Below are 20,749 nucleotides of genomic sequence, written 5' to 3' on the forward strand. Positions count from 1 at the left end.
TAAATATTAAAAGACNCACTAAATTTAGCCCAATCACTGCCTTTTTCCTTAGGGATATGACGTAGCCCTAGCACACGAAATACACTCTCGATTTGTGGTGCTAAGCACCACCTCTTCCCCCCATCTCCAATCCACCTCACTACTCCTCATCATCGAATTACTACTACAGATGGATCGGTTAATGCCGCTTCGCGGCAGCGCACCAAGATTTATGTAATTTCTACCATTCTACCATTCTATATATGATAAATTTCTCACATTTAAAATAGAATTTGGGTTCAAGCGGGTTTTGAAAATTAATGGTTTTTATAAAATCAATTTCAAATAAATAACGCAGTAAAAATTGTTTTCTGAAAAACTCACAAAATTTCGTTGAGGATGAATATACTAAAATCAGGTGTTGTGTTATTATCGCTGGTAGCTAAGAACAAGAATGTAATTTCTTATTATAGCCTTGTAAAAAAGATGTTCATTTTAGGTCAGTTGAAAAGTTAGTCAGAATAATTGAAATTACAAGACATATGCAGTCCCTTGCGGAATAGTTAGACGCATAATAAGATTCCATGTAAAATCTTAATTATCAGGCGATACTATACGGCGCTACTGTTTTTACGCGGCTGAAACTGGTTTACACTTGTTTATGTTCGTGTATCAATTGGTTAACATTGTAAGACCATACGGTAAAAATAAATGCAAATAGGAAGTATATAAAAAATCTCCTGAATAAAAACCCATTACATGTATGTTTAAATATAAAAATATTGCATATAAACTCGTGCAAAACACGTAAATATTAAAAGACTTCAGTGCCTCCAATAATTTGGTCTAATTATTACAATATACTAATATAATACTTGATATACTAAAATCATAGTATAATTTATATAATATATTGATATATTATAAAAATTAGACGGCGAATATATGATTTATTACATAAATAAATCGACGATATATAATATATCGTCAAATTTAACCCATTGATACACGAACGTAAGCAAGTGCAAAACGGTTTCAGACACGTAAAAACAATAAAGCTGTATAGTATCACCTGATAATTAAGATTTTACATAGATTATTACAGTGCGTCTAATAATTTGGCCAGGAACAGTAAATACATAAAATTTTCAAAGTTAGAGAAAAAACACTGTAACTCACTCACTGAGAGCAAAAAATTTACTCCCACATTCTAAATTGTAATAAACTGTTTTCTCAAAAATTTTATTTAAAATTTTGTCCCTAAATCAGTTTTCAAATGTTTTCATTGATTACTTGACTTCAAGATTATTTGACTTCAAACTAACACATCAAGTTTCAACTTAGTAACTGGTTCCCTTTTTAAACCCATACTAGCATGTGAATATTTATATTTCAGTTGGAATTTAAAGAATTCAACAATTCGCCCAGACAGTTATTGTAGGGTATCATTTGTCAATAAGTTTTGTTATATGATGCAAACTGAAATTTTTGGAGAACCCTTTACCATTTAGAGCTTTCAATAAAAAGTACAAAAGCTACTTAGAAAAATTGCTCTGGAATTCTTTTACATTTTCTAGATATTTAAATCTGGCTCTTTTTCTTTACCAAATAAGCCTTGGAAAAAATAGTGGAAAAATTCAGATAATTTCTGAGCATCTGCAGAATTAAAAAAAATTGCTTTAAATGCCTGTATTCCGCTCAATTTGCAGCGAAATGTTTACATTTTAAAATATGCTACTCGTTAAAAATTGCTCTAAAAACTTAGTTTTATTTCATTGAATATTTGGAAAAATTGAGGCAAATGAAGTTTACATCTCCCCGAATATTTAAGCTAGGATTAGAGAATTTTGTGCAGTTATTGCATATAGTAACCAAAGTAAATCATACTAGTTGCAAGCTTATTTATTTATTTATTTTTTGCATAGGGTGTTGAAAGCTTTTCCGTTCGTAATTTATTGCCTGTTCTAATCTCTAAAAACTTTAAACTTGTTATGAATGAGAAAAATGTTATGCATGACCTAAACACTTAAAATAATTCGCAAAAAAATATTTCTTGAAAATAAAAAAAAATAATGAGAGAGTTCAATCTAAATTATTCTTGTTTCTTGATATCCAAGATAAAGCTTCCACTTACCTCTCGTTTTTATAAACAGCCGTGTTTTCCTTCTGTAGGTAAATTTGATGAGGCTTTGGTATTACTGACATCATATTTAAATCTGCATTAAATCTAATTTATAATGTATTAAAGATTAATATTTAAAATGAAATGATACATGAATTACGTTAATTAAAAGGGTGATGAAAATTAATATCTTTAGTTCCATTCCAGCTAACAACAATTAACTTGAAAGTTTTGAGGGATCTGATGACAGTTTTTATTAAGAGGGACGTCCTCGGACGTTCATTTGGGCGCGGGAGGTCTTTGAAATCGAGACAACTCTTAATGAGTGACAAACAATGAATTCAGTCACTTACTTCGCTTTATCATCTGCTCTTAAACCTTTCGTTACTCTAAATTAAAAATATTGCAGCAAAATATCGCAAAACAGGACAAACACACAAAAGAAAGAAATATCATCAAATTTATGAAATATTTAATGTTAAAAAAATGCACATAATGATTGAGAAATAAATATGTTTGTCATACGATCGACAAATAGCAGCCTTGCTCAGGATTGTTCACATCTCAAAAATAGCGACGTATCTTCGGATACCACGAGAAGACCAAAAATTTCTCTTTGGGAACGTTTATAGAGCTCCTTCATTAAAAACTTAAATTTGGTAACTGCCTACGTAGTAACTATATACCCCATGATGTAATCTAACGAACATCTGCTTCCAGCCATTGGGTTGGTGGGGAAGCAATTAAAAATTTACAGTGCGTAACAAATTTAGCAGAATTTTGCCTCAAAACATTTTTCTACCTGAAATTTCAAGTCTTTATTATGGAATATAAAAATTAAGAATCATTAACAATCGTGCTTACATAAGTCAAAAATCAGTCTTGTCACTTTTTAAAACTTATTGAAGACTGCACAAAACTCAAAAACTGCAAAGATGACAGAACGAAAATTTTTAGAATATTAAAAATCAAGGTTAGACAAGTTTCTTTAGGCAAGTATGGTTTTGAAAAATGCATGGATGTGAGCAGGTTTTAAATTCTCAACATGATTTTTAGAAATTTTATTATTTATGCCAGACGCCAAAGTTTTCAGGCAATTTTAGCTTTTAAGAAAATTAAAACCTGAAATTTCTTTAATTGCAAGAGCTTAACATAAGTGCAGGTTAGCTCCTTCAAAAGTAAATTCATTTCAAAAAAATTTTAAAAAATTAAAGTTTTAAGTTTTGGAAAGTCAAACATTTATACACTGATGCTTTTTAAATGAAATCGATATAAACAAATTATCGGTATAAATTGTCTGCTATGCATCTCAAACATGTCATAAAGTCAAAACATTGCTTAGAGAGTTTCCCACTATAAAAACTTCCTGAATAACAATACCAGTAAAAATTAAACTAAAACATCAATGAAAGCTAAATTAAAATATTAGTAAAATTAAATTAAGAAAATACATACCTCGTTAATACGTTTCTTGGACTAAAATAACTTTGGAAAGAATACATTTGGAAATTTAACTTTAGCAAAAGCAACATAGCTATTAAGCCTAGATAAAAAAGCAGCCTAGATAAAAAAGCTAGTGGATGAAAGTAACCATAGTTTGGCGCACTTCGGGCTCACAATTTAAGAAATTTCACGCAGGAAAAAAGTAAGTAGAGTGCAGAATAAAGATTTCACCCAGAATAAGTTGTTCCAATGATCAGATTTTCAGTAACTAGATAAAGATCATAATGGTTTAAACTTGCGACATCAATTATGTTATGTTAAGTGACAAATAATTAATAGCTGTCAATAATGAGCATAACTGAGGTTGCTCTTTTTGAACCATTATGGTTAAAGCTCTGAAAATCTGATCATTGAAACGAAAATACACAATTAAATTCATTTTTCCTACGGTACAACATTGAAACGGAAATGAATTGAATCTTAAAATATTTGATCGAAGTTTAATAATGTTCCCTTATTGGAAAATTTTAATAGAACATTTAATCTATCCAAGTAAAATGCTAGGATAACAAAAAGACCAAAACTAAAATTACGTGTACAATATATTTATTTAGATCAATTACAAAACAACTGAAGTTGAAATTTCATGTAACGTAAAAATCTTACAAAATAGTCACTTTTACAATAGTACATCGAACAATTTAATACAATATCAAATATATCTAAATACGATATAAAAAAATTTACTAGGAATTTAAATTTGATGGAAAACATAAATGTCGCATTTTATTCCTTAACAAATCTTTCCCAGAAGTAATATTTTTCTATATCTGGAAAATATCGCTGAAGAAATTAGTTAATTCAGAGCAATATAAACGTCTGTACCTTGGCGAACAAAAAACAAGCTCCTTAAAACAACCTTAGGTATTCTTTGGCCAAGGTCTGTACTCTACAATGCTAGTAAAGCGCTGGGTGGTGTTTTGAAGCACGAACCTGCAACCTTTTGTTCAGGACCTTACTCTAGACCACTTCAGCCCTTTAAAAGTTAATTTATCGAGAAAAACTTAGTATCTAATTTAACAGTTAGATTTCGTTGTACGCGGTACTTCAGGTCACGGATCTATCATCACAATCCAGGACTCTTACTGCACCATAGTCTGAAAAACGATTGGACGAAGTTCGAAAACTACCAATTCGGATTTCAGTGGAAGAGAGATTTTCGCTTCATAACACATTTCTCTAATACAATGACATATATTTGCCAAAAGTCAGGATTTCTTTTCGTAAATATCCAACGAAAATGTATGTCCAAAATCTCTTAGTAGACGTTCAGAGTGCTTAACATCCTCTATGATTAAAAAATTAAATATGAGCTTTCTGCTCACTTCGTTATTAATGACCCCTTTCATTATTTAACACACAGATATAGGCACAATCTCCCAACTATTTAGAGCCAGTGTGACTAATAAGAATTCATAAAATCTATTATTGTCAATGTAGTCGAAAGCCGATTGTTCAAACATTACCCCATAGTTCAGCTGGCATTTCAACCACCACTAAAAAGCCGTAAAGCTAGCGAGTATAAAAGAAAACAAGGGATTGATAACCGTAATAGAGATAGTAAGCAAGTTTGTGTCCTGAAGTCACTGAATAACATCAGTCATTACGATCTAGAAGCATAAATGAGCTTTTTATTGTTGTTAATATATGGCTGTTTTTAAGTGGCCAAACGGTATTGTCCGCCACACATTCTGTAGCGTGGAGGTATCTTTGCTGTTCTTTTCTAAATTGAACTCTCTGTTTTTCTACCTAACAAAGGCTTATAAGATGAGCACATCAGCTTTCACATATGTTTTTTTCTTTCAACAACAAGCACTAAACTTATTGTTCTTCGTCATGGTTATTTTGCGTTGCCTGATCAGCACTTTGTGACCAAAGTCAATGAGGCGAGCAATATCACCCATGCCACGCTGTCATGTTCATAGGGTGGGCCACATTCACACATCATCCAAAACAGAGTACAGCACACAGAGAAACATCTATGACCTGAACGGGATTCGAACCCGCAGCCTTTTGTGTCGCCGTTAGGTACGCTAACCACTCAGGCACCAGGCCGGCGCCTGCTTGCCTGCCTGCTCATATGTGTACAAGTAAATAAAATAAACGCCTGTTTAAGAAAATGAGCATATCTCGAACTCCTGTTTAATAAAATGAACACAGCTCAAAATAGATAAGTAAAAATGATTCTCGAGACTCAATAAGTGTAAGTGAAAGCATAATGAACGTAAGTGTTTCAGAGCTGAAAATGTGTATTCAAAATGCGTATTTAAGTAAACAGACCTAGCATTTGATTCTGTTTGTCAAACTACTCTTACAAGCATTGTTTAAAAGAATTAACCAACGAATCAAAGTAAAATCTTGATGCGTAAGTAATTTAGTTTCTATTTTATTACGCATTTTATGATATATCTATTTTGTAAAGCACGTATTTTCTATTCCATTTTTTTTAAATTCTCATTTTGAGTTCTATCTGTTTTCTTAAACTCGAATTCTAAGCTATGTTCAAAATTAAAAGCTCATTGATGAAACACTTACAGCTAGATGCTTCACATGCACCTTTAGAGTTTTAAAATGTAAGAGCTAAATTTATTTTATTATTTTTTTTTTAAATATTCTTTTTTTGTTCTAATATTTTAGCATGTATTTACCCGGTATTTTCTCCACACTTGAGAAAATAAATCTTAATTGTAGAGGATTATTTGCCTGTGATCTCCGTTTAGTGTTGTGGCGTAATTACCACTACAATTACACAAGCCTGCGAAATTGAAGTTTTTGAAAAATACAAGAGAAGTTATTGTTGATTTATATGTTTTTTGATGTGCTGATTTCGAATATGACCTTAATTTTCCTCAATCACGTCAGGATTTTTTGTAAAATCGGTATTAATGTTTTTACTAAAATCCTATTTGGAAAGGAATTCTCTCAAACAATTTTGCATGTACTATCTGGTAACTGTCGTCTTCATTCATTTTGATCTATGTAAAATTTAATCTTGTAAAAGTAAATTGATTTTTGAGTGATTGGCTAATTTTTTATTGGTTTAAATGAATAAAGATTACTGTTGCCAGATCGCACAAGTAACGTCTGGTCAAGAGAAAAACAATAAGCTCCTTGAGTTTAAACTTTATACATCAGTTTCTAGAAGAAAATCACCAACATACATTTAATTTATTTTTATTAATATAACTTATTGAAAATTGACGATTGACCAAGAATAGCAAATATTGTGCACAATTTCTTTATAATCAGGATCCTTATAGTTACCCAGAAATTTACTCACGAAATCTTTGAAAGTAACCCAAACTTCTTTCTCCGTTCCTGTCATGTTAATCTCAAAATTTTTTCATGAGTTCGTGGATATCTGGACCAACAAATATTACCCTTTCAACTTGGCTTGGGATAAACCTGGAAACTTTTAGCATAGGTATTTTAAACAATTTCCATCTTTTGGAACAGCCTTGACAAACTGCCTCATTACACCCAATTTTATATGTAGCGGAGGTAACAATGCTTTTTTTGGATCAACTAAGCTGTTTCGAGTACCTGGGTCAAGATTTTGTCTTTTCGGCCATTATTATGTTGAGTCTTGTCATGGCTGTCCCATTCACAAATTAAACATGGGAATCTTGTAAATCCACGTTGTTGGCCAAGAAGCATGGAGATGACTTTCAAATCACAGAAAATGGTCCAACTGCGGTCGATATACTTAATTTTGTCCAGGATGAGAGTCAGATTTTCATAGAAATCTTTTAAATATACCTTGTGTCCAACTGGTACAGATGCATAATGGCTCCCATGATGAAGAAGGACGGCTTTGAGGCTTCTTTTGGATGAATCTATAAACAGTCTCCACTCATCTTTATTGTAGATGATATGAAACTTACTCATCAATCCAGGAACATCAAAACAATAGACCAAGTTCTCCTCTTTATCAAAGTATTTGATAAATTCCTTTTCCCCGATTCCTGTACCAATAAAAAGATGTTCCTTTAGCTAATAATTTCTTTTCTTTCAGTCAGGAGCTTAACAATTCAGCAGCCTCTTTTGAAAGGCCCAGATCTCTAGTCAGATCATTAAGTACTATCTGAGAGAAGGGCTGAGGCGAACCGGCTACTGATGGCTTAGATTCGATATCGAAGCCTTGAACTTCTGGATGTTGTGAGTCTGAAGACTTTGAAGGGATGACTGGCAATTCAGTTCGAGGCACCGGCACATCAGGTTCATGAGGAACGGGACGTATGACCAACGGAATGTTATCAGGAAAAGTTATAAGACTTTGATTTTTTCGGTTATATCCATGAACATGACAGGAACAAAAATTACAATCAAAGCGGTTTTGGGGCTCCCTCCAAGTCATAGGAATTCCATATCGTAAAGCAGTCTTCTTTTCTCGGTAAGCGTAGATCATTGAGGCACTGCACACAAGCTTAATGAGGAGAAACGATTTGTCCTGGTATCCGAGTTTCATGCCAAAATATGTAAGATAAAGTTGTCTTGCATAGTCTGTAATGCTCCTCTTTCGATTTTTAACAACACTATATTCGCCGTGTATATAACAAAAGTCATCTGGAAAATTTTCACAATGTCTCGAACTCGAAGCCATGTTTTACGAAACGTAAAGAGAGAAAATCAGACGTTAAAAATGCGTCAGAAAAATGACTCCCTATTACGCTTGCTAGAGTTTCTGAGAGGTCAGCGAACCTAGATAAGAATTCTCGCGAAGCTATTGGTAGAGAAAGATTGGGACCGAGAGAGGGACGGTGATCGAAAGATGTCATAGAGGGGTATTTTTATAGATTTAACCTAAGTAGAATGCTGGTCAGGTAAGAAATTCAAAAACGAAAATTTTGTATGGTAAATATTCATAAAAATTCCAGTAAAATTGAATTTTTCAAGAAAACGTGATGTGATAGAAATTTTTCATTATTGTTTTTCATTTCAGCACCAAAAAATACATAAAGTTCAGCTATCAGATCCCTTTTATTTTTTTTCTTCATCGCAGGCCTATGTTATAAACATCAATTCGCTAGTATGTAAGACAAGTTACCTCCATTATTTTCGGGGTACTGTCTCGAACTGGAATGATCGTAAAAACACGGTTCCCAGTAGGATACCGAAGTCAAGCGTTATTGGCTGTGGTCAGTAAGCGGATGAGTGACCACTTTGATCAACCAGCGAAGGGACAGAGGGTGCGCGATATCAGTTCCCGTTAAACTGTACAACCGTTAAGTTCTCGACTTCACGCGCAGGTCGTCGGGCTACCAAAGCAGGACAGCCATCCCGTCTGCAGAGGATAAAAATTGCGATGACATGTCTCCGGATCATCCTCAGGGATGTTTCCCAGACCGCCGCCAATAGCCCATTGTGCAGCTCTAGTGCGACGTAAATAAATTACCTACCAATTTTGATATACTTTTTGTTAGATGAAGGTTGACATAGTCGAAGGATCCTTTCCCCACTTTGGTAACCTGGGGTCGTGATATGAACTCGAATACATCGAATGTAATGTAGTTTTATCTGGGATAGAATTCGATGAATGGATACCACTAGTTGATTCAATTCTTTTCATCACAATCTTCTCTTACCACACCTTAGATCGAACTTTTCCTGATAAAAGCTCGGTTTATTAACGGAATTTTTTCGATTGTGTTTTAATGGTTCAAAATGCCCTCTTATCCAACGGTTTCAAATCCAGAAAAGTCCACACACGTTTGGGTGGTTGAAAAGCGTGGTGTGCAGGCCTGATAATTCATAGCCACCGAGAGTCAAGGCCTCTCAATAGATTTGTGACGTCATCCTCTGAACGGCTAGCGAAGCATAAGTTAACCCGGTATTCAGATTTGTATTAAGAGAAAACTATAGTAAATAGCTCAAACTTTGGAGCACGTAATATATTTTTGCTTTAGCTAATTTAATAGCACTTAAATTTTTTAAGTGGTGAATTTTTAGTTTTTTAAGTTATTTTTAAAGTTATAACTCAATAAAATGAACATGTAGGACTTCTTGATGCTTTTCAATAGAAATAAATGAATAGAAATGAAATTTAATAAGAAATTTTTTACTTTTAATTTTTAAATCTTGATTCCTCATAACTATTTTTAATATCAAAAGAATAAACCTTATTTAAGTGTATAATTTATTATTTTCTTATATGTAATTATATATTAGATTTAATCCTATTTGAAAATAAGAAATGATACATTTTAATAATGAAGCGAATACGAGACAAATAAAAATATGTTGTTGTATCATGGCAGAAAAGAGACAAATAAAGAAATAATAGTTTTATTGGCACATTTATAAAATTTTTATTTTACATATACTCTTCCAAACTTATAAAATGAACATAAAAAAGGGAATAAAATGAGAATAGTACATATAATCTGGATTTGACTCAAAATTTATTTGTCCCTAAGATTGCAAAAATCTAAATTTAAATTTTATTTTTTTTTTTTTAAAAAAAAGAATGTTTCTTTTTTAGTTTTAGTATAGATTATTATATGGTAGTTCAAAAAATAATAAAGAAAATAATAACATAACAATTTGATAATATTTTTTTGTTGCCAGATTTGTACAAAAATATATTATACAAGGAGGAAATATTGATTGGATAATTATAGGGAAAAATAACATATCCTAAGAAAATAGAGAACATTCTTTAATATGAACTAACTACATTGAATATTAATTAAAAAGTTGTCTCCTTATTTTCTAAAATATACACACTCGCAAGTAACGGCAGATTTTTAGATTGGTTAGCATCGTGGAAAAAATTACAGGGTTCTGAAATTGTCCGGGTTATATATATATACATATATGGTGTTTTGGAGAGGAACGACAGTTTTTTTCGGTGATGGAAACATTTAATAAGAAAATGAATTATTTACACATATGATGATATTTAAATTTTTTAGAAATATTAAGTTGAAAAGTGTGGGCCGTCTGCCCCGATGATTAGAACAAGAAAATGGGCCGTCAGCTCCGGTTACATAAACATAAGCCCCGTCAGGGCTATGCAGTTGATTGTTCAGCAACAAAAAGAGGACTGAGTCTCTGAGTTCAAAAAAAAAAAGGAGAGGCGGTGGTGCGGGGAAGTGGTGATGATGGTGAGGCGGGGAAGTTGTGACACTGGAATCATGGCGGCAGTGGATTGGATGAAAGATGGATCTCCTCTACACTCGTTCCTGACTTCTTGTGTCCTCAAAAGCATGAATGAGTTTCTTGAAATAATAAAAAAAAGAAAGCAGTATCTAATTCTACATAAGCATTTATTTATTATTTTTTTTTTGATGATGCTGATTATGAAGTCCAAGGCTTCATGAAATTTACTGCAGTGGATGTGATGCTTGGCCCTTCATGGCCAGGGATTTTTTGGACGTCATAAAAGCCTTTAGGTTTCACAACCATCATCTGGTAGGGTCCAAGATATTTTTTTCTTAATTTAAGTCCAGTTCCGAATTGGATCCGTTTCATAGCAACTAAGTCTCCTTGTTTGTAGATGTTTGGTTTTTTTCTACGTTTGTTAAAGTTTTTTCTGTTCTCCTGTTGCATTTTCAGTATATTCTCTCGCGCTTTTTCTCGTAGTTCGTTTCTTTCACTTATTATAAAAATCTCATATTCGTTGTTCAAGATTTCTTTGATGTGCAGGTCAAGATTGTTTTTTAGTTTTACACCAGTTAGCAATTCAAATGGCGTACAATTTGTGCTTTTGGAAACGGTACTGTTAATAATAGTTTGCACTGATGGGACAAATTTATACCACTTTTCAGGTTCATCTAAGGATAATTTTGATAATATGGGAATCAGTATTTTGTGTATTATTTCTACCTGTCCATTTCCTCTACTTACACCTGTTGTGATTTTATAATGTTCGATGTTTTTATTAGCACAATAAGTTTCAAAATCTTTTGAGGTAAAAGCTGAACCTCTGTCAACTATGATTCTTCGCGGGTTACCGAAAATAATTTGTTGCGTTGTCAATTTTGTGATTGCTTCTTGTGCTGTTGTTGTTTTGGATGGGTAAAGTCAGACAAATTTAGTAAATCCGTCTACTACAGTTAATATGTGCTGATAACTTTTATTAGTGGATGACCTATATAATCTACGTGATATGTATCGAAGGGAATATTATCTTTTGGGATGGGGTGAAGAAATCCTTTGGCTTTCCCTAACTTTCTATTACATAAAATACATTTAACGCAATTAGCAATAATTTTTTTGGATTTATCTCTAAGTTTCTGAATATAGAACTCCTGCTCAACTATTTCTTCGGTTTTATTAATACTACAATGACCTTTGTTATGTACATTTTCGAGCGTTTGGGGAACAATTAATAATTCTCGACCTTTTTCTATTCGATATAAAATTCCGTTTTTTATTAAGTATTCGTTATCGTCATTTGTTTCTACGTGTTCTTTTAATGATTTAATTAATTCGTCTTTTTCCTGAGCGGCAGCGTTTTTTGCTGTAACTTCACTAAGTGCTCGGGTAACCACTAAACACTGTGTTTCTGGAAAGGGCATCGACATGGGACATATGATTTGAACCTTTAAGCAAAATTTCATAGTCAAATTCTTCTAGTTGTAAGGCCCATCGCGCTATTTTCGGTGTTATTTCTTTTTTATTCATTGTCTGGGTAAACGCAGCGCAGTCTGTGTAAATTTTAAATTTTGCACCTAACAAGTACGACCTAAATTTTTTTAATGCTTATTATGGCTAAAACCTCTAATTCATAACTTGAAAGTTTTTCTTGTTGTGGTGAAGTTTTAAGGCTAAAATAATATATGGGATGAAATTTTTCGTCATCGCCCTGCTGCATTAAAATTGCTCCAAATCCTTTACTGCTAGCATCAGTATGCAATTCCAATTTTGATCCCTGACGAAAAATGTGTAAAACTGGTTTTTGACTCAAAATATCGTTTAACTTCTGGAATGTTTCCATTTGTTCTTGTATTTGACCGAAATAAAACTTCGCTTCCTTTCTTAACAAATCACTCAAGGGTTTTGCAATTTTAGAATAGTTGTAAATAAATTTGCGGAAATAAGAAGTAGGTCCTAAAAAAACTTTACACTTGTTTAACCGATTTAGGGGTAGGGAAATTTTGAACAGCAGCGGTTTTAGAAGCAGACGGTTGTATCGTAGCGTTTTTAAAAAAATAACATAAAAACTTATTTTCGTTCATTAAAAATTCACATTTCTTAAAATTAAATTCAACTCCGTATTCTGACGCTACTTTAAAGACACGTTTACGTTTTTCGAGGTTTTCCTCTTGAGTTTCCGACGTTACGATTATATCATCGAAGTATAATTTCAATGGACCATCTTTAATCAAATCTTTAAACACTATGTTTATATGTCTTTGAAAGACATTTGGCGATGTACTTAATCCGAAAGGAGCCTTAAGAAATTCATTCATATTGCGAATTATCTGTTGAGAATGCTAAATATTTCGTACATTCTGGTTTTACGGGAACACTAAAGAACGCATCTCGGATATCAAGCTTACTATAACACGAAGCGTTTGACATATAGAGTCCGTCACTGTTTCTATAAGGGGTATCGGATGCTTATCTTTAACTAATTTTTTATTAAGTTTGCGAAAATCAATGCATAATCAAAAATCACCTGAATTTTTTCGACAAACTACAATCGGAGAATTAAATTCTGAGCACGACTCTTTAATTACACCGTTCTTAAGCCATTGTTGTATTTGTAAATCAACAAAGTCGTGTCCTATTTTTGCCAACCTACGTGATTTCAAACTTATGGGTTGTTCATCTGTTAGTATCACATTTAATTTAACATCTGTGGTTTTTATTTGAGATGGGGAATAATCATTTATTAATTCTATCAGTTGGGGTTTCAAACGCTGTTTCACATGACTCAATTCAATCTCATTAATACTTATCGCATCTGCTAAATGTCCTAACGGCGTAGAAAAATGTTTTGCTTCGTATTTGTTTTGGGAAAAAATGAACGATCGGCTTTTAAAGTAGAATTTCTTTTTACTCTAATTGGAAGGCAAATGTTTTGGGAACCTCGAATATCAAACGAAGGAGGGTTAGGATTGTTTAGATTACTCGAGCGTGGAAAAGCGTCTTTATTAGTTTCAGTTTGGATTCGCGCATAATTTATGGGTCTAACATTTTCGCTATTTACTTCCTGGTTGGATGTTGAGATCTGAATTTCATTATTAAAGAAAGTAAAGTTCAAATTTTTTAATACATTAAAACACAAAATCATTTCATTTGTCAAATTTTCTAGTACATAAAAATCAACAGGTATTAATTTTTTATCTAAGGTAATTTCGCAATGAAAGAAAAACCTATTGGTTCTATTGGGTGATTTCCGTTAACTCCCGTTATCTTTACATTATCAAAACTTATACTGGGACTGTGAATTTTTTCATACAATTGTTTAGAAATAAGACATAGGTCACTCCTTGTATCTATTAAACATTGACATTCTTTACCAAGTATTTGAACTCTTTTAATGGGTTTTTTATTTTCAATTCTAGTGGCATAAGAAACTTTAGTTTCGGTATACTTAAATTAACGTTACAGTTCTTAGCGGTATGTCCAAATTGTGAACAAATTCTGCATTTTACACCCTCTCTTTTGTATTTACACTCAGTACTTTTGTGACCGTAGTTTAAACATTTATAGCACTTTAAATAATTAGAGTGATTAGCATTATGATTATAATTACCAACATAAAATTGATCATTTCTTTGAACGTTTTGAGCATGAATTACTGGTGAATTAGGATTATTTCTCGAATCTCTATTGGGGAAAAATTGACTTGATGTATTCTTATTATCCCTAACTATATCTGGTTTGTATGATAAATCTCGCACATATTTACTCGTTTCTTTTTTAATATGGGATCTTGCAGTTTCATAGTTATCTAATTTAGATGTCAGTTTTTGAACATCTTTTATCATCGATAATTCATCTAACATATTGTCTCTAATTTCGTTCGGAATTTTGGTCAACGATCATTAAATTTTGAAGTTCATCAAAAGATTTAACTTGCATAGTTTTTAAATATTCTTCGACATAAGTGGTAATTTTAAATCCGAAATCTCTCCACGATGTTGTAGCTTCTCTTTTTGAGTTACAAAATTTATTTTTTAGTTGTTCTGATGTCAACTTAAATCGGTTTAATAAATGTTTCTTTACATAATCAAAATCATTAGAAAATTGTTCGGGTTCACGTGCTATTAAGTTAGCTATATCAAGAGGAAGTAATCCAACTGAAAAATTAACCCAATCTTCTTTTGGTATTTTAGCTTTACTTATTTGTTTTTCAAAGAATGACAAATAAATTGCAATATCTGAACCGCTTTCGTATTTATTAAGAAATCTTAGCATTTCTGTATTTGCTGTTTCCGCTTTAGGTAAATAATTGCAATTTTACTTTCTAATTCTAATTTCTTAAAATTATATTCACATTCTTCTTTTTCTAGCTTTTCTGAATTCTCCCTTTCAAAAGTTATTGTTGTTAATAAATTTTTTACTAGTTCCTCATCATAATTTTCCGATTCCGTAATCGTCTTAACTAATTGTGGCACTTTAGCATTTTCTGGTGCATGTAATTCAAGTTCAGGAAGTAAGTGAATCAAGTCTTTTTTTCTAGCTCTACTAAGATAGGCCATTTTAAAAATAAAATGATGAATGGGCTAATTCTGATGAATAAAATATGAGGCTAATTCTAAAATACCTTTAGTTGTTATTTTGGGGCTGAGTGTGTTTCCTTGGTAAAGGTACCTGTCGTACATTGCATTTGTTCCCACTACTCTAACCAATCTAAAAAATCTTGCAAAAATATATACCTATCATCAGAATTAGTTAAAGGAAATTTAAATTTATCATTATTTCTTGTGCCAGCATTTGGAGTTTTAACGTTCATAATCTTCCACCAAGTTAAAATTATATTTATGAATAAAGAGGTGTCTTCATAGTGTGGTATATCGTTTTTTTGGCCCACCTCTAACAATGCATTTTTAACAAAATCGTAAAAAATTTGTAATACCAGCCACACATTTTGTCTCTCTAAGCTAGGAGGAAAAAGTGCTTTTAATGTGAGTAAAAAGCCATATTTGGCAAGATTATTTAGTTCAGAATTGTGAAGGACATAAAAGATGCTGTGTGAAATGTTTTATTTGTTAATTTTGGAAAACTAGGGAAAAACAGGCATTTACCTTCATTTTTTTTATTTATCCAATTATTTCTGATTCCTTTAATTTTATAAACAGAGTCAATTAAATAAAACAATGGTCTGCTAAGATCACAAGGATGAGGATAAACGTATTGTAGCTTTGGACGGTCTAAAAACTGAGTCATTGTTTTTCTATTATTATCAGTTATATCAGTTTTATCAGTTATATCAGTTTTATTATCAGTTATAACAGTGATTTAAAAAATCCTATGCTTTCTAATTTTAATATTACCTTTTTAATCATATTATGTAAATCTAAATAATTAATGGATTTTACGGGCCATATATAAGCGACATCTTCGTATGAAGATGTTACACTCTCTATCACGAAGACATGCGCTGATGTTGCTAATGTATCATTATTTTGCGACAAACCAACAATATTTCCTTCTTTGTAATCCAAGAAAGGTTTAATGTGTATTTCATCCAGTAAAAGTGCGATAGTTTTATCTGAAAGTAATAAATGAGGAATTGTTTGTTCCAAATAATGTAAAAAATAATTTCCTGTCTGTCCTAAATTAGGAGAGACATTACTGGCATTACATATGTTTCTAATTGTAGATGGATGGGGTGGGGTAGGATTATATTTTTGCTATTCCTCATAAAAAGATAAGCATGCGGTGACAAAGTATAAAGTAAAGTACTAACTATTAACATTTCAGGTGAATATGACATCCTTTTCATTGATTTGAATGAGGTTTGCTCTCTTAAGAATTTAAAAAGCTGATCATACTTATTAAGTTTGATTAAATTTCGAAAAGCATTTGCGATTATTTTAATATTATCATATTCTAAATTTAAACTTAAATTTCTGAAGAATGTCGGATAAAACATTTAGTTCATTACATATCAGTGGGACATTGAAATTTCCAATTTTATTTTGCTTGACATTAATACAAAATACGTTGACTTGTAAATCTGCACTCAAATGTATGGAATATATTTATTTGAGGCACAACATCCATATTTATGTGTATGAAGAGTATGGAGTCTTTTTTAAAAATTACATCCCAAAACTCCCCTAATTGTAAGAAATCTAATTTTGATTTTAATTCGTCAAGCGAGGAAAATTTTTTTCTTACATCGTACTCTGATTTAGTCGAAATACTGTCTTTTATTGCCTTGATAAACGTTTCCTGTTCTTTTTGTATTTTTTTCTCTTCTAAACTTAGTCGACTTCTTTTTCCACCACTATTTAAGTATCTGTAAGTAACTGATAACTATCTAAGTAACTATCTTAAGTAACTATCTAAGTAACTGATGGAATGACATCCAATTTAAGCTTTTTAATTTTTAATGGGGCCACAATTCTCCGACCCAATTTTTCATCGAATCCATGGGCTTCTCTTATAAAATCTTCATCACGAAAATGCCTTTCATAATCCTTGTCAAAAAAGTACAAAATTTTGTCAATGTATTTCACAAAATGAGGGAGAAAATAATACAAACAGTACGAGTTTTAAAACGAAATTCAACATAAAATATATATTAGTTTGCAGAACTGTCCTGAATTGGTAGGAAATGTTAATTTGCAGCAATATTTAATATATATTTTAAAAACTTTTGTCGATAATTAAAAAATTTATTCAATTAGAGTTGTTAAGGAGGAATAAGAAAACGTTATCGAAATCTGCCTAATTACTTTTATATGAAAAAGACAGATTTCGATACTTTTTATTTGCCATTTGTGGAATACACGGTATATAAAAATGTGAGAAAAAAATTTTTTACAAATAAAATGTCAAAATTTCAGAATTCAAAACTTCAGAACACACCCAGTACGTAATGCAAATGAAACTACTTTTTCATTTACATTTGAAACAGATTAACTTTAATGCCAACAGATGGCGCGCAGACTGAAGGAATATTAATGTTTTTAATTTTGTTTCAGTTTGATTTCTATAGCTTTGATGAAAGATGATCGTTTATGTATTGTCCGTCCTCTTCTTATTAAATTTGTTTTATCATTAGAGTTCGTTTCCTTTTAAAAGCAAGCGATGCGGTATCGAAGTCCGAGGTAAAAAGATTGATTCTACTCTATTTCTTCATGGTGACGAAAACACCGGGACTATTACTGTTTATTGCTTGCTGTTGATAAGAATTTGAAAACGAAAATGACGGACGAAGCGAAACTAAAAACGAGAAGAGGTGGTTTAAGAACAAGTGCCACTAAACTCATGACTAAAATTGACGAAGCTTTAGAAAATTCGAATTTAGAATGTTTAGAAGTAGCACTTGTACAGTTAAACGAAAAAGAAAAACAAATAATTGAACTCGATAAACTAGTTATTGATAAAATCGAAGACTGTAAGCAAATAACAGCAGAAGTTGAATCAACTGAAGAATGTAGAGATAAAATTATTCTCTATAAGTTAAAAATTGAGAAAATTCTCAAAAAGGCTGCAATCGAAAAAGAAACTGTTAGCGTCGAAAGCTCAAATGCCTGTTAGAGACTTATTCTAAAATTCAGAAGCTCAAATTAAAATTAAGTTACCTAAGATTTACATTGAAAAATTTGATGGCAATCCTGAGAACTTTTAAGAATTTCGGTCTCAGTTTAATAACGCGATTCATGATAATCAAAATTTAAATAAAATAGATAAATTCACATATTTAAAGTTTATTGAAATCAAAAGCTCAAACCGCGATACAGAGATTATCATTGTCTGAGAAAAACTACGATATTGCAATTGATATTCTTGTAGAGCGATACGGCAAAAAAGACATTTTGATTAGATCGCATATTAATTATTTATTAAATTTGTCGCCTATTCGTAACACTTCTAACTTAATAGCGCTCCGCGAATTATACGATACGTGTGAAATTCAAATACGTAGTTTAGAATCACTTGGCATCGAACTTGAAAGTTACGGTAATTTACTTTTCCCAATTATAACTAAATTAATACCTGATAGTTTAATTTTAAATTATAATCGCGAATATAAAAACGAAACAGATTCATGGAACGTAACAAAATTGTTAGAGTATTTAAAATCCGAAATCGAAATAAGAGAAAGAACATTTTCATTTCAGAAAAAAGAGTCTAATTCTTTTCAGGGTTATTCTAAAAATAGAAATGAAAGAGAATTTTCTGGTTTTGAAAATAATAAATTCCCAAAATTGAGATACGATAGGAATGTGAGTGCTGCTGCTTTAAATGTTATTAGCAATGAAACTAAATGTGTATTCTGTTCCAATGATCATAAAAATGATGAATGTAAATTAAGTGTTGCCGAAAAGAAACAATGTTTATTACGTCAAGGTAGGTGTTTTAATTGTCTAGAAAAATTTCATATTGTCAGGCGATGTGTTAAGAAACCTGCTTGTACTATTTGTAGTAAAAAACATAATNTGTTTACATTCCGGACCGAATCTGATTCCCGACTCTTTAAGATTACTTTTAGATTTCCGAAGCAAATGATTCGCGTTAACTGCCAATATAGAGCAAAGTTTTTTGCAGATATTGTTAGATGAAAGAGATAGAAATGCAGTTAGATTCTTATGGTTTGAGGACAATTTTAAAGTAAAGAGAAGTTAAAATTTAAAATTTTTCGAATGGCGCGTGTGTTATTTGGTGCTACTCCAAGTCCATTTTTATTGGCTGCAACTCTCAAATATCATACAAGAAAGTACGAACGTAAATATCCGTTAGCACATAAAATTTTAAATTCCAAATTGTACGTTGATGATTTGATTTTTGGATTAGATAACGAAAACCAATGCCTTTTAATTTATAAGGAAATAAAAGAAATTTTACGTGAAGGTGGATTTAATATGCGTAAATGGAAAACAAATTCGGAATCTCTTCAGATAAAACTAGATCAGTCCGAAAATTGTAACGAAAATTCAAATGAATCTTCTAAGGTGTTAGGTTACGTTTGGAATTCGAAAGATGATACGCTAAAATTAGAATGCAAGTTTGCTGAATTAAGTAACAAATTTAATCCTTTAACTAAAAGATTAATTTTAAAAATTGCATCGAAAATATTTGATCCTCTTGGATTTATTAGTCCCTTTACGCTGAGACCAAAGATTCTTCTTCAGGATATTTGGGAACAAAAATTCAAGTGGGATGATCCTCTACCATTAAATATAACGAAAGACTGGAACAAATGGTGTGATGAACTAAAAGACTCAAATAACTTTGAATTACCTAGATTTTATCTGAAAAATGCTGAAGAAAAGGGAAATTTTCAATTTCATTGTTTCGTTGACTCGAGCAAACGAGCGTACGGTGCAGTCCTATATATTCGATATACAGACCATGATGGACATTTTCGAACATCGTTAATTTGCTCTAAATCCAGAGTTGCTCCTCTTCGAAAGTTGACACTTCCGAGACTTGAATTACTCTCAGCTGTAATTGGAAGTCGATTATTTGAATATGTAAAGAACAGCTTTTCATCTGTGACAGACTATTCCGTTCGATTCTGGACAGATTCGATGATAGTACTTCACTGGATTCGTGGAAAATCTGAAAGGCTGAAAACATTTGTCCAAAATCGTGTGACTGAAGTTCGTTCAAAGACTGACACTTCTTCATGGTTGCACTGTCCTGGCGACGAAAATCCATCAGATCTGCGAACTCGTGGCGAATCCTTAAGAAATCTGCCTGACAAAGAATTGTGGTGGAGTGGACCAAAATGGCTGATAAAAAGTGAAGATAATTTTCCTAAGGAAAATCAAGAGCTTGCAACTATCGATAATGAAGAGGTTGACAAGTCAGTAGCTCTTTCAATAGATTCAGATAAGATTGGATAAGAAGATTTATCTTCAACCTTAAAAATAGAGAAAACAGAAAAACCGGAACTATTAGTTGCGAAGAACTACAATCAGCAGAAGAATATTGGATAAAGACAACTCAAGAAGAGCATTTTGGAGAAGAATTGAAGGCACTAAAATGCGGAGAAGACATATCTTCGAA

At 31.9% G+C, this 20,749-nt stretch overlaps 1 protein-coding gene across 1 annotated transcript; it reads left to right on the forward strand.

The window, feature by feature from the left end:
• The first annotated feature begins 19,380 nt into the window (after positions 1–19,380).
• On the forward strand, positions 19,381–20,586 carry LOC139427092 (uncharacterized). The gene has a single exon (XM_071187732.1). It carries the CDS (start codon positions 19,381–19,383, stop codon positions 20,584–20,586), a length of 1,206 nt encoding a protein of 401 aa, XP_071043833.1.
• The last annotated feature ends 163 nt before the right edge of the window (positions 20,587–20,749 follow it).

The sequence above is a fragment of the Parasteatoda tepidariorum genome, chromosome X1, assembly GCF_043381705.1.
Source record: "Parasteatoda tepidariorum isolate YZ-2023 chromosome X1, CAS_Ptep_4.0, whole genome shotgun sequence".
NCBI lineage: Eukaryota > Metazoa > Arthropoda > Arachnida > Araneae > Theridiidae > Parasteatoda > Parasteatoda tepidariorum.